General features: G+C 35.7%; 1 protein-coding gene across 1 annotated transcript in view; it reads right to left on the bottom strand.

The window, feature by feature from the left end:
* Positions 1 to 14,057, bottom strand: part of SPTBN1 (spectrin beta, non-erythrocytic 1) — a 187,786-nt gene that overhangs the window by 113,141 nt on the left and 60,588 nt on the right. The window contains exon 2 of the mRNA XM_026676704.2: positions 11,149 to 11,344. Within this exon, the coding sequence (XP_026532489.1) occupies positions 11,149 to 11,296 (148 nt within the window). The 5' untranslated portion in view covers positions 11,297 to 11,344. The remainder of the gene's footprint in view (positions 1 to 11,148; positions 11,345 to 14,057) is intronic.

Raw genomic sequence — 14,057 nt, 5'->3', positions numbered from 1 at the left:
GAGCAGGACAGGCTTCGGTTGCTTCCTCCCTCCCCTTCTTTCATTTGTGTCCTTGATCCCCGATCCCAGCAGCATTCACCGAAGGCGAAGAAAGCCGCCATTTTTTAAAAAAAAAATTTCTTTGCGGCCCGGTACAGAGTGCTCCACGGACCGGGACCGGTCCGCGGCCCGGTGGTTGAGGACCCCTGACCTAGTTCACTTCCCAACCCAGCCCATAATGCCATGTCAACTATTCTCTAAAAATAACCAGTATTAATTCATAGTGTAGGTGAATGCACTTGTGGTATTATAATCTATCTTACTAAAGTTGAGATCATCTATTTTTCCGAATTCTAAAGAGTACATAAACATTCAAAAGGAGACAACTGATTTCACATGGACTCATCATGAAAATAGAAAAAAAGAGGAGGTGATTATTAATATAAGCAGCTGAGAATGTGCAAATCAACCAGATATTTACATTGCTGGTGGTATTACAGTGCAACCATATTGTGGCTTCAGATTGCTTTTCAGTAATATTTCCAGTTCTCAAAATAAATTACAGGTAGTCCTTGATTTATGACCACAATTGAGCCCCAAATTTTCATTGTTAAGTGAGGAAATTGTTAAGTGAATTTTGTCTGATTTTATGACCTTTCTTGCCACAGTTGTTAACTGAATAACTGCAATTGTTAAGTTAGTAAAACAATTGTTAAGTGAATCTGGCTTCCCCATTGACTTTGCTTGTCAGAAGGTCGCAAAAGGGGATCACACATAACTCTGGGACATGGCAATCATCATAAATTGTGAAGTGTCCGAATTTTGATCACCTGATTGAGATGATGCAATGGTTTAAGTATGAAAAATGGTCACAAGTCACTTTTTCGGTGCCCTTGTAAGTTTCAATGGTCACTAAATGAACTGTTGAAGTGGAGGACTACTTGTATTTGTTAATATATTTTCAACCACAATTTATCAATGAGATAACACGGATACTTTCTGAGAATGTTATGAAAAAGTTCATCAACATAGCACTCCACTAAGATTGCCGAGAAAACCAATAAAACCCAGCCTTCTGTTAGAATTCAAAACTGCTAAGTTTGAAAATTATACCATAAATCTGCAACAATATGGCACTTAATGCTGAAGAAAAGTTGGAGAAAAGAGACCAATTAAAGAATAATCTCATTTATTTGAACATTTATAATCCCAAATGTAATACATTCTCTTCCGAAACAAATAAAACATGTATTTCCTAAATATTCCAATCTGCCCAATTTCATATATTTGCATTTGGGGTATTGTCTGTAATATAAGTATAATGCTGAATATTTGATGAAATATGGCACACACATTGTACAAATTTAAGAGCTGGAAAAATCCCAGGTAAACTTTTAGCTAGAGACAGAAATATTTCTGCATAGCTTCCTCCCTCTCAGTTTCTTTGTATTTTTCACACAGGGGAATATGATTTCAGTTTTTAAAAAGGCAAAATATTGCTCAATATTGGGATATCAAATTATTATTTTTATAGCAGCACTGGTATAAAAAGTGAAGCCATTTTAAGCAATGTATAAATATGAATGATACACAATTTGAAGACCTTGTTTTATGCATCCAATAAATGAAGTTCAGATAGGCAGTCTTCTAAAGGGAGAATACATTTCTGTTTTGAAGTAATATTTTTTTTCCAACCATATTAAGGATTGTTGGAAGAGAAACAAATAAGGACTGTGAGTGGATTGACAAAGAGACCACCTAGTAGACTCAATGGTAGGATTAAACCCTTTGCTTCACAGCTTTATTTTCCTCACCATTACCACAACATCAGTTAATCTCTTGCAAAAAAGCAGGTTTGGAAGTAAGAAAAAAGGAAGCACTTTTCTAATTTGAGTTTGGAACAAGCTCAGCTACCAATTACACTCTTTGATACAGTATCCAAGCAACAGGCAAGAGGTTGAGAGGAAGTGGAATTCAGAGAACATTTTTTTGCTCAATAAAACAAAAGATAAAACATACAGAAAAAAAGTTGTAGGACAATTCCTTTTGGAAATATGTACATTGCATATTTCACTTATGCAAAAGATTCCCACTGGCAATAACATAAAAAGGATAATTTGGCCTTTAAATAAAACCCGGCAAAGGCAAGGAAAATCAACTTTTTAAAATGATAGAGTAAAAGGAGATTTTTCTCCAAAATATTTAGTACTGGCTAGCTACTATAATCAATACACAATGCACAATGATCTGTGATTCTTTCACACATCCACGTTTGGTGACTGACTTTTATTTCTGAAAGTGAGTAAATCCAAATTAGACTATGTCAGACTGTGAATAGCCCATGTAGGAAGTAACTGAGAAGCAGGTAGAAAAAGAGTTACACCTCTATGTTTTATACTTGTCTGTTGTAAAGTCCATTTGTGAACTTGCATTTTCCCTAAGAAATCGATGAATTTTTGCTCTATAGATAGATTCTCTCATCCTTGTTTGCTTTTCATTGGCATCCAATTGGCCACTTTAGGAGCACAATACTAGATCATATGGGGCAATGATCTGCTCCAGCTATATATTAGTGTGCAATAACCTATTAATTGTTTCAAGAAAGTAAGTTAACAAAAAGCCTCCTTAAACTACTTACTCATCCACTATAAAAGTGCCCAGTGAAGTATTTGCTAAACTAAATGTCATTTTTCACATTTTCCATTATCTATTGAAGAACACACTTATATCAAAACAATAGTTTAGCTTATTGTGCTCACTGGTATCCATGTCTTCCAAACATATAGCTGAGGTGACTATAGTGAACCTCAAAATCAGAATAATGCATATGCACTCCAGCTTAGATAAGCAAATTGAGAAGCTCAAGCAGAAATACAGAATATAATCAGCAGCTGTACAATTAGTAATATTTGTATATCTTAGCTCATTCTGATTGTTTAAAATCACCTCCTCAGACCAAATCAGCCAAATATTCATTGATTACTAATAAAGCTCAAGAATATTTGCACCTTAAATGGGCCTCAAGAGTTTAAAAGATCCCCTTTTGCCTTCTCTCAATGAAAATCCTTACTCCAGCCTTCAGATCTCCATAGTTGCTAATAACCCATTTCAAAGATAAGTGTGCCTGCTCCCATTTCACCAAGATAGTAAGTGCTTTTCCTCTCTCCTGAGCAGCAGAGCTGGGCTAAGGTTAATGGTCTCTTTTTGAAGCAGGCACTGCTTTTCTCCTGTACAGCTGGTGTTCAAGCAGATATAAAATGCCCCATCCACTCAGTTTGGCAAATATCAACCAGCCTATTACTACCATCTACTACTCTCTTCATATGCAAAGGGAGGCACTTGAATAATATGCATCAGACTGATGGCTCTTGTAGCACTGGCTTTCCTCTCTCCCTTGATAAAAAGCTTCACTAATGCAAAAAAGGTGTGGGGGGTGGGGAAGCCTAGTTGTTTGCAATTGCATCAGCTTTTGTGATTTCAAAACAGGCATGTGGATAAAAATAATAGTGATGTTTTGAGTTTACAAAATGGTACAGCCTGGGATCACCTAAACGTATTTTGTCAGTGTTGTATATCTGGCCAAAAACATGGCCTCTAATTTGTTTTTTGTTTTGATGTCTTTATATGGCAACTGGGATTGTAAGATTATGAGTGCTTAAGGTATTATTTTCACCACATAAAACCCCTTCCCAAAATCCCAAAGGTGCCTTTTGAAAGGCAACTGGACTGTTTTTTCCTTGAGGATGTTTCATTTCTCATCCAAAAAGCTTCTTCAAATACATATCATGATACTGTACACTGAATTTTAAAGATCAACATTCAACTGAACCCACATTTTTTCTTGATGGAATTAATGCAAGAGGGTCAAACTCAAATGTGTCATGTGATATATCATGAAGTATTGCAACATTTTTTGCCTTTGCAAAGCCAGGGTGGGTGTGGCCTGTGCATGATGCATCCGCCCATGAGCAGCCAGTTTAACACTCCTGGATCATTAATAAATGATCAATTAGAAAAGAGCCAATGAATGATTACTGCTGCAAAACTATTACTATGTATGCGAAGAAAGGGAAACACTGAAATACCCACATTGGAGAATTGGTGAAGATAATAAAACTATCAGAAATGAATGTGTTTGATTAGACAAAAACCAATAGCTGAAAAAAAGAGAAAAAAAATCTAATTTATGGGTTTGAAGATTAAAAAGGATAGCTTATGGAAAGAAGGAAATAATGATGTTACCTTAGAGACACAGAGTAAAATATAAATGTATTTGTCAAGATCAGAACTTGCTTCTTTAGTATCTTTTTATTTTCTTCTTTTTTTTCTATATTTCTTTTTCACTTTTATTACTTGTCTTTATTCTTCCTTAATTCAAAATGTGTACTTCAGTAACATTATTTTTAAAAAGAAAGCAACATGTTTTTCTCATATTATCCAATAATGGAGCAAAAGAGAAGCAATTCATTTTCCAAACTAGAAATTCCAAACAATGATTATAAAAAAGGGGGGGATGTAACCCTTTTATTATTGGCAACCTCTACTATTTTGTCATGGTTCTCCCACTTACAATGCATTCACTTTGTTCCTACTTAAGCAAGCCAAAACATAAAGAATAGTTCTTTAACACCTCCAGAATTAACAGCCAACTACATCTACATATTTCATTTGAATGAATTCAAGCATCTATCCTAATTTCATTTATCAAATCATGGGCAAATTATGTATATGCTTCTGCTTATTTATTTGTTCAGTACTCAGTGAGCTGTTTTTCATGCATTTTTTTTTACATCTTTCTCCATTCAAATAGACATTCTGAAAGCTGCACAAGCTGGTAAATGTAGTTCTCCTCTCTTGCGCATGCTTTTCACATGTACACATACAAACCAATCACTATATAGATGTACAGTGGTGCTTAAAAATTTGTGAACCTGTTTGAATTGTCAATATTTCTGCATAAATATGACCTATGTGATCCGTTCTCCACACAAGTTCTAAAATTAGACCTAAAAAGAAATCCAATTAAATGTGTTAAAAACATTACACTTGTTTGTGTATTTATTGAAAATACTCCAAAGTAAATTCCCTCAAGATCCTTTCCTTCCTCTCCTTTTTCAACGTTCTAGCTCCCTTCATCCTAGCTATTTGTTCCTTTCAGACACTTTTTTAAAAAGTTTTGGCTATAGTACTTATTTCTATATCTATTTTCTTCAATCAAATCTATTCTTTTACCATGAGATCATCTGTAACGGTCCTGAGATAAATGTAAAATGTATTCCCAAACTCCTCTTGTCTTTGTTAGACTCATGCTAAATGCTCAAGCACTAAGGTAAATGTTATTTGCTAAGGTTAGATACTATTTTATCAGAACCCCAGTTCATTTTCTAATCTAGTGAGCGTTTTCTCTTTTCTTTAGAAGGAATTGTTCCAATTGGATAATGAACCTATTTTCCTATATTAAATCTTGGAAATGTGGATTGTTTTGTGTGGTGTAATGCTGGTAAGTGACTGGGAGTAAAAAAAAATTGAACAGTCCATTTTTCAAATTTCTCTGAGCCAACTGGCAGAATTTCCACAAAACTCAAGAAATTTAGGCCAGTTTCAGAAAGCTCGAGTAAAATGGAATTTCTTGACTAACAAAAAGCAGTAATGATTATATGCAGTCAAACTTTGTAATTCATTTGGATACATATTAAGATTTGTCAAACAAAATCCCAGAACCACAATAAAGGTGAATATTCACATGTGTAGCTATTTATTTATTTATTTTACTTTCACCTGGATTTTATCCTAAACTCAAAACTACTCCAGATTACCTGGAGATATTTTTTAATATGTTCTGGTCAAAGTGGCTTTAATATAGTTTCACCTTGAGACTGAAGAGGCCAGCTGTCCCAAGGATACCAGCCCTCAATGAAACAAGAGAAAATCTCAATCAGGCACTTTTCATTTTATGTTTCCATATGCTACTAAGCAATTCCTTCAAATGCCCTCTGAATAACTTAACCTCTGGTTGTCTGTACTGCCTCTGCTGCCTTCTAAACTTTTATAGTACAAATATTACCAGTATTTAATTTAGTCTTGCAGATGTTTCACAGCATTTATATAAGAAAATGCTGGAAACAACATGTCCCAGAACAACATGCTATAAAATGGGAAGGAAATTATAGCATAGTAAAAATCTGAGGCTTTGCTGGTAGAAGGCTCAAATTTCAAACCTAACTTTGTCTAAAGATAGACAAAATGATCTTTGTCAGACCATCAAATAGTTCAGTTCAATACTTGAAGTGAAAGATCCAAACATGGTATCTTCTGATACTTGGATACAATCAGGGATATCCCATATGATTTAAATGGCACCTGTAACAGTTATCCGGCTGCCTGAGGGACAGAAAATATAACCTCAATTCAATGATGATTGCTAAAATTCTTAACTAATAACTCACATCTCTTCATTGGACATTCTCAAGCAGAGGCTGGACAACTATTGAACTCAGATTCTTAATTTTGATTTCTATGTTAAGCATGGAGTTGAGCTCACTAGTCTAAATATTTCTTTCTGAATTAGGATTCTGTAATTATTCTATCTTGGAAAATACAAATTATCATAAAGTATGATAAATTAATAATTTAATAATAATAAATTAATAAATTAATAATAATAAATTAATTTGTTGGAACTTTGTATCAAAGTCAAGTTCCTTTCAAATGCTCCTCACAAAACATTACCTCTTCATTCCAAGCTAAGAAGCAAGTAGGGGACAAATCATAAAGTTCCTTTTTTCCCCCTTTGGATGAGCCCCAGTCTAAGTGGAGGGTGATGACATTCATAATTGCTATTCACATATAAGGCTGTTAATGGAAGCAGTCCTATATTTAAAGTAAAAGCAAGAGTACATATTTTTTTTTGGTTGCCAAGAACTTCTGTCTATAGAAATATGCAGGAATTCCAAATGAAACATGGAAGACATATACCGGTAGTCCTCGACTTACAGCGGTTCATTAGTGATCATTCGAAGTTACAATGGTACTGAAAAAAGTGACTTATGACTGTTGCAACATCCCCAGGGTCACATGATCAAAATTTAGGTGCTTGGCAACTGCCTCATATTTATGATAGTTTTAGTGTCCCAGGATCATCTGATCTGCTTTTGCAACCTTCTGACAAGTAAAGTCAGTGGAGAAGCCAGATTCTTTTAACAACCCTATTATTAATTTAACAACTGCAGTGATTCACTTAACAACTATGGCAAGTAAGGTTGTAAAATGGGGCAGAACTGACTTAACAACTGTCTTGCTTAGCAACAGAAATTTTTGGCTCCACTGTGGTCATAAGTCGAGGACCACCTGCATTTCCAATCCCTTTAGCTTCAGGACTTCTCTGAATAATAGAGAAGTGTATTTATCATATGTGAATGAAATATGCATACTTCCCAATATGTTTCCAATAAGGGTAAGAACCAAGTAGTCACTTGGTCTAGAAGCGAGCATCTCCATTCTTTGGACATATGGAAAACGAAATGCTTTCAGCTTCTCCTAGTTTTTAGGAATATTTCTCAAGGGAGACCCAAGTATTACAAAAGGTAAGGGACCTACATATCATCATTTAGGGTCTCTTTCAACCTTATCACGTGCTATGCAGTAGACAATATTAAGAGTGAAAGCATAGAGCAATGGTAATTGCTTTATATGCATTCTATAAGGTTTCATGCCACACTCAGCTCCTCTCCAGTGTCCTTTACTGTTACATGAAATCATTTAAGTAAGGAAAAACAAGGAAACTATCATCTCCTATTTCTTTCAATGAACAAATGCTGAAAGAATTGTGTGAGATTTTTTCTGAATAGTCTAATGCCTTTATTCTTTATATCTTTGCTATCTCCTGCTGTTAATAATTCTAGTAAATATACTTCAGACATATGGAAATCATTTTCCATGTGAAATGATTGCCTATTATATCTACTCTCTAAATACACATGTACCAAATACATGAAAAGGAGTACATATTTTATAGAAGCAGGATGCAGTTCTAAATTAGCATCATTTCACATCTACAGATAACTTCTCAAAGCAATTAAAAGATTATTCTTTTAGACAAGCTAAATAATTGAATAATCCATATTATATTATATGTCCTACAAGTGATTAATTCATATATATTATTTATTGCTCAACCAGAGTGTGAAGTAAACAATTAAAACCAATGGAGATATTTAGGTGATGGAATGTCTGTGAGCTTTCATTGTTATTAACCTGATGCCATCCAGCTGCAGTTCTAAAACATTTGGAGAACATTAGTCTGATGAAAGATTAACATGACCTATTTGACAGGCTTTGTATAGACCTAATCCATGCTGGACACAGGCTGGGTTACACTTTGTGGCAAGCTATGATGTGTTTTGGTTTATTTGCCACCATATCTTGAGAAGCTTAGTAAGTGTCTCTTATAAATCATGATGTATAGCTTAGTAAGTTGTACAAATCTACCCAGCTGTGTTTTATTCAATAAATTAGGGGTGAACAACACATGGGTGTTCATATGTGAATTAAGTATTATATGTGAATGAAATAACTGCTTTGATTAGCTTACTCAGGTCCTGGGCCCAATTTTTTTAGGGCTTGGATAGCAGCCTGCTCCTTCGCCATTCCATATAATAATTATCTCTCATTCCCTAAGAGCTCTTTAATTTGCTTCACCAATGACTCTCTCTCTCTCTCTCTCTCTCTCTCTCTCTCTGTGTGTGTGTGTGTGAGAGAGAGAGAGAGAGAAAGAGAGAGAGAGAGAGAAGGAGGGAGGGAGGGAGGGAGGAAGGAATGAGACTATAACTTGGAGATTATGGCTGGCCATTTTGTGTCCTCTTGCAAGCATGCAAGAAAAAATTCCAGCATCTTCCCAACTGGCATGGCCCCACCTTGCAGTATGTCTCATGTTGCTGAGGCATTTTGTTCAGAGGTCAGGAATGTTGGCAAGCTATCATTGGATTTAGGAAATCATTTACAGAGTGTGTTGAAATGACTATGCAGGGCATTGCCCCAAAAAGTCAGAGGAACCTCACGTCACAAAGACCCAGTATTCCTTCCCAGGTATTCCAATCTGTACTCCAACTATACAAAAACCTTTGGCTCATGTGTGGACTATCAGATGACTTAATATATCAAGGGCAGCAATTTGTATGGAGGTGACAACCAGCTTAGAACTCTGCAAACTTCTTGACTTTTAGAAAGCAACCTTGAAAGCTTGAGATTGTAATTTCTATTTTCTTTCTTTGAGAGCCGAGTAGCAATTACCAAGCTAAAAGACTAGTATAGAGAGGACATTATACTGCCCTCTAGCTTTAGTAGGATTCACAACTACTATTATTGGCACTGTAGTTATACACCTATATCCAAATGATACAAAATGATCAGACTGTTGTAGACATTGGTTGTAGCCTATGATAGCTCCTAGCTGATTTATGCACCTGAAGAAGTGTTATAAGTATACAGTACATCTATATACAGGTCAAAACAGTATTTTAAACTCAAGCCGGTGTGCTTACCAACACACTGAGTTTTTCAATTGTCACATAATGTCTTTGAGTTATTCTCAGTGATGTTTATAGAGTGACCAGCAACGTAATTGATTATTGAATGAGTGAGGTTGTGATTTTGCCTCTAAGGAGGAGATCCATATAATGATCGGCTATGGGAAAGACAGCCGGAACAGTGTATCTTTCTCTCATCTCAGACAGCAAGTTATTGAGCCACCATGGTGGGGAAAAAACTTTAATCTCTATTTAATTATTTGAAAATAGATTACATCTCCTAAAGAGTTCAAGGTCATCTGTTCTGTGTTCAAATTGATCTTTATCTTCTTTGTTGAAGTATGGCAGCAGTGAGATTAGCTGGTGGTTAGGATATAATTGCTGCTGATATCAGAATTATGTTTCTCCAGTGCACATTGCCATAAGGGACAACAGACACAGGTTTGCATTACATGGGAAGATGGGCAGGTATATATATCCCTGATGTAGAGGTTATTGTTCCCATTAAAGTCATCCACAGCATCAGGAATTAATATTTCTAAATTTTTTGCCACATGATGACTCTTTCCTCTTGCTATTACAAAAGCCTGAATGTGCAAAGTGAGAATAGTTCTTTACCTTGAGATGTACTTCTCAAGGTAAAGAATGGCTATTTCAGCATCCCTCAAATATTCAAGTAATCAAAGGTAGGAAATTGCCTTATTCAAGTCACACTGTTAGTTGTCTTAGTTCAGTACTGTCAACACCAATTGATAGCAATTCTCTAGATCGGTGTTCTCCAATCTTTTGGGCACCAGGGACCAGTTCTGTGGAGAGAGGTTTTTCCGCAGACCAGAGGGGCCATGGTTTTGCATGTTGCCTGCATCAGCAGATGGGGCTTCAATTATTTGCATGGCCTGGTTTCTGGCCTGCTGCGGACCGGTGCTGGTCCACAGACCAAGGGTTGGGGGGCCCTGCTCTAGACTTGAAGCAAAGTTGTATTTCAGGACTGAATTTATGACTTTCTATATGTAAAGTTGATGTTTTATCACAGATACAAGATAAATTCTCTGAAATTAGCATTTCATTATTCTTTCTGGACTGAAACGTGTAAGGAATGTATTGCAGTACAAATATTTACAATGTGTTTTCCTATTATTTATAAATTGCACAGCACACTAAATTATATCCTGCTATATACATTATAATTATTTAATACTGTTTTCCCCAGCAGCATTCAAACTTAAAAATTAAGTATCTGTGATTGCATTATATTTTTTCATTTGGTTTTAACACCAAATCAGTTTAACACCAAATCAGGTTACAAGCCATCAGGCTTTCAGGTCATGATTTGGGCCCTAAAGCAAAACCAGTTCATTAAACCAGGATGTTTAAACCCTGGTTTAATTCATAAGGGACAGATTCAAATATTGTCCCAGGCCAAGTGCAAACAAGCAGGCCACATGATGTTTATTTCATAAATTAAGACTGTATAAACCTAAAACAAAGTCTTTTTAAAAGATCATTCTTGATCAAGGGTATTTGATCCACTTCCAGAAAGTTGTCCCTGGGTTTGAAATGTGCAATAATCAATATCTATTTATAATCAACCTCAGGCTGCACAATTAACCCACTGCAGCAATAACAATCAGAGCAAAATTCCTACCTGCTAAGGCTTTAATGCGAGACCTCTCAAACAGCCGAGCAGAACTATTCTCATTGTCCCACTCATCCACATCCCAGCGGTTATTAACGTCGCTATATTGCTGTTGGATTTCAATGTTGTCATAGTCTGTTGCTACTGTTGTCGTCATCTTGAATCTTCTCAAGCTGGTCTCAGCATCAGCTACTCCTTAGGAAATCTGCAATAAGGACACGGGGGAGTGAGGGTAAATAATTATTGAGATCATTTGGAAGCCTTTAAAAAGAGATAAATGCTTCATAAATAACATCAGCACTATTACTATACAGTATAAGATCAGAATCCTCAGTGCCTTCATGGCTGTGCGCTTCCAAAACAGCATTTGGCTGGGGCATTTTCACTGCTGTGTTTCCAAACAGAGTGTGCAACATGGAGCTTTGACTTCTAGTGATAATTCTCCAGCTGCAAGAATGGTTTTAACATCTTTAGTATTGAAGATGAGCTGATATTGGTTTTCCCTTCTCCCTTTACAGTATCAATGCCAGATAATAGTTATAAAGATTAAGGATTTATAGCTGAGTTTATTTCCCTCTTGCCTCCCCATCCCTAAGGAAGCATAAAGAAGTGGGAGAGCAGCAAAGTAACTACAGTTGTTGACTGAACAGGGCAATTCTAACATTCTTTATTAATTCCACATAGCTTGATGAAACTTACATCATTGCAAGCAGCCTCCATAAGTTTGAGCCTGTTCAAGTGAAAAGACGAGAGACACAAGTGGTAGGGGAAAAAAGGCAACCTAATGCATCCTGAGCAGAACACTTATAAACGCTGCTGACCCAGCAAATGAATGTGATAAAGTAGAATGGTGACAAGAATGGATGGGTGAGTGCATTCCAAGTTCTTTCCCATCCCACAAAAAACATACAAATCCCTGCTGAACTCTAAGAGTTCTATGCAACCCAATTTGAAAAAACCCAGTATAGAGATTCTTAGGATCACTGTGGTTTTAGCAGGCAAAATCAGTCACTCCTATCTCAGCTTGCATTCACTACACTTATACAATAAGCTCCATTTTTATCATCCATTTTTAAATTGATCTTTCAAAATGCTAAGAACTTTTAGAGTTTTCTGCATAATGTGTCTTTTATTTTTAGTGATCATCCAGATTTTTGCAGTCCTAATTTTGATCTTCATACTGCAGGTGCTTGCATTCTCTGCATAAGAAACATCAGCAAATGTAGAAAAACACCAAATATTGCAGTTGTACAAACATCACCATGTTCTGTAGCTACAGAATAGCAACTATTTAGCCAGATTAATACAAAACTAGATGAAGGAATGAAGTTTCTTGCATAAGGGCATGGCTCATGACTAGCAGTTCCAAGTATTGAACAGAAACTTTCTATGATGCAAGTCTTTATTGCAAGTATGTTTTTCATACTAAGACTGTTACATAATTTGAGGACTGTTCAATTGTCTGATGGTACTTTAAATGTACATTAGAATAAATTGTTCATGCAGCAAACAGAAAAGAAAGACTTTAAGTTTTCTTTTTGTTCACTAATGAAATATTTTTCTTTAGGGAAAAGGCCCAAATCAAAATGCAGTCAACTGCAAAACAAGTGTATTTCAAGATATTTTAAAGAAACAAGTCCACTCAAGAAATCTACATTCAGAACGTGTTAGGTTTAGGATTTGGTTTTGTTTTGGCAAGGTGCGATGGGAAATTTTCCTAATAATTTCAGATTGAGATTTCCTTTTCAAATGTGTATTTTGTGTAAGAGTGAAAAAAAAATCCAAAAATCTAGAAGAATAAGCAAAACTCAGCTTTCCATTAGTAGTGGAAAGAATAGCTTTTCCCCTAATGCAAGAACTTTCTACTTATAAATAGAATATACATAAATATAATATAATAAATATTTTATTTCTGCATAAGGGAGCACTATAAAAATGTTATCTGGATTTGGTCTAAAGCTCTGCAATACTTCCAATTTAATTGGGAAGAAGTTCAGAACACAAGTTCAGAATACAAAAACTATACCTGCTACAATTTGTTAATGCAGTCATATGATTTTTCAAGATTGTACAGCTGCTATGAGCACTGAATCCTGAAAACAGATGCAGCTACTTTAATGAGTTTCAGGCGGTACTGAGTTTATATTCTCTTGATCTTCAAATAATTTCCCCCCAAATAATCTGAAGTATTGTACTGCTCACTGTCCATTCTAGCACCTTATTTTGTCCTATTTATAGAAGTAGCCTGGGTATTTGGTTACATCTCCTTTTGTTTCCTGAAATGGTCAACATGTATCAGGAAAATTAGGAAAGCTTCATTGTCTGGAGTGCAATAGTGAAATATTGACCATAAAAACAACAAACCAAACTGCTGTTTAATAATCCAGTTGTGAAGTATAAACAGCTGTAGCCAACATTATTCTGAATTACCAAATGCCCTTTCTTTTCCTGACACAATCAGAAATATTAGCTTAGTTTCCTGACTAAAAAGCTGTCTCTTTTTTTAAATGAGCAGAGAGTTTTCAGGCTTTATGACCTTGGAAAGAGAGAAAGAATTCTAAATATAGGGTACTCTTGTCTCTCGCTCTTTGTTGCATAGAGTACTTCTCTTTCTAAATTAAAGCAGTGCTTGACAGTTCACTCATTTTAGTTTTATCAAGTTACTCCAACTCAGTGCTGCACCTCCATTAAATCCCCTTTTCCCCTTCCTCCAGAACTGAAGAAGCTTATGTGCATGAGAAGCAAAATGTCTTCAAGCAAAACAAAGAAAGCCCACTTGCATTTTGAAAAAGCACCTTTGGGACAACCATGACCTGGATGACTGAGAAACTCCCTAGACATTACTAGTGATATTTCATTCTGAATCAGGCATGTTCAGTGGCGGGTCCCTTCCAACTATGGTACTGTCTCTCTAGAAT

The sequence above is a fragment of the Notechis scutatus genome, chromosome 1 (genome assembly GCF_049901735.1).
Source record: "Notechis scutatus isolate UNSWTSFEM ecotype Mainland chromosome 1, rNotScu1.2, whole genome shotgun sequence".
Taxonomy (NCBI): domain Eukaryota; kingdom Metazoa; phylum Chordata; class Lepidosauria; order Squamata; family Elapidae; genus Notechis; species Notechis scutatus.
The sequence above is the reverse complement of the archived record's forward strand: the minus strand, read 5'-3'. Positions and strand labels throughout refer to the sequence as shown.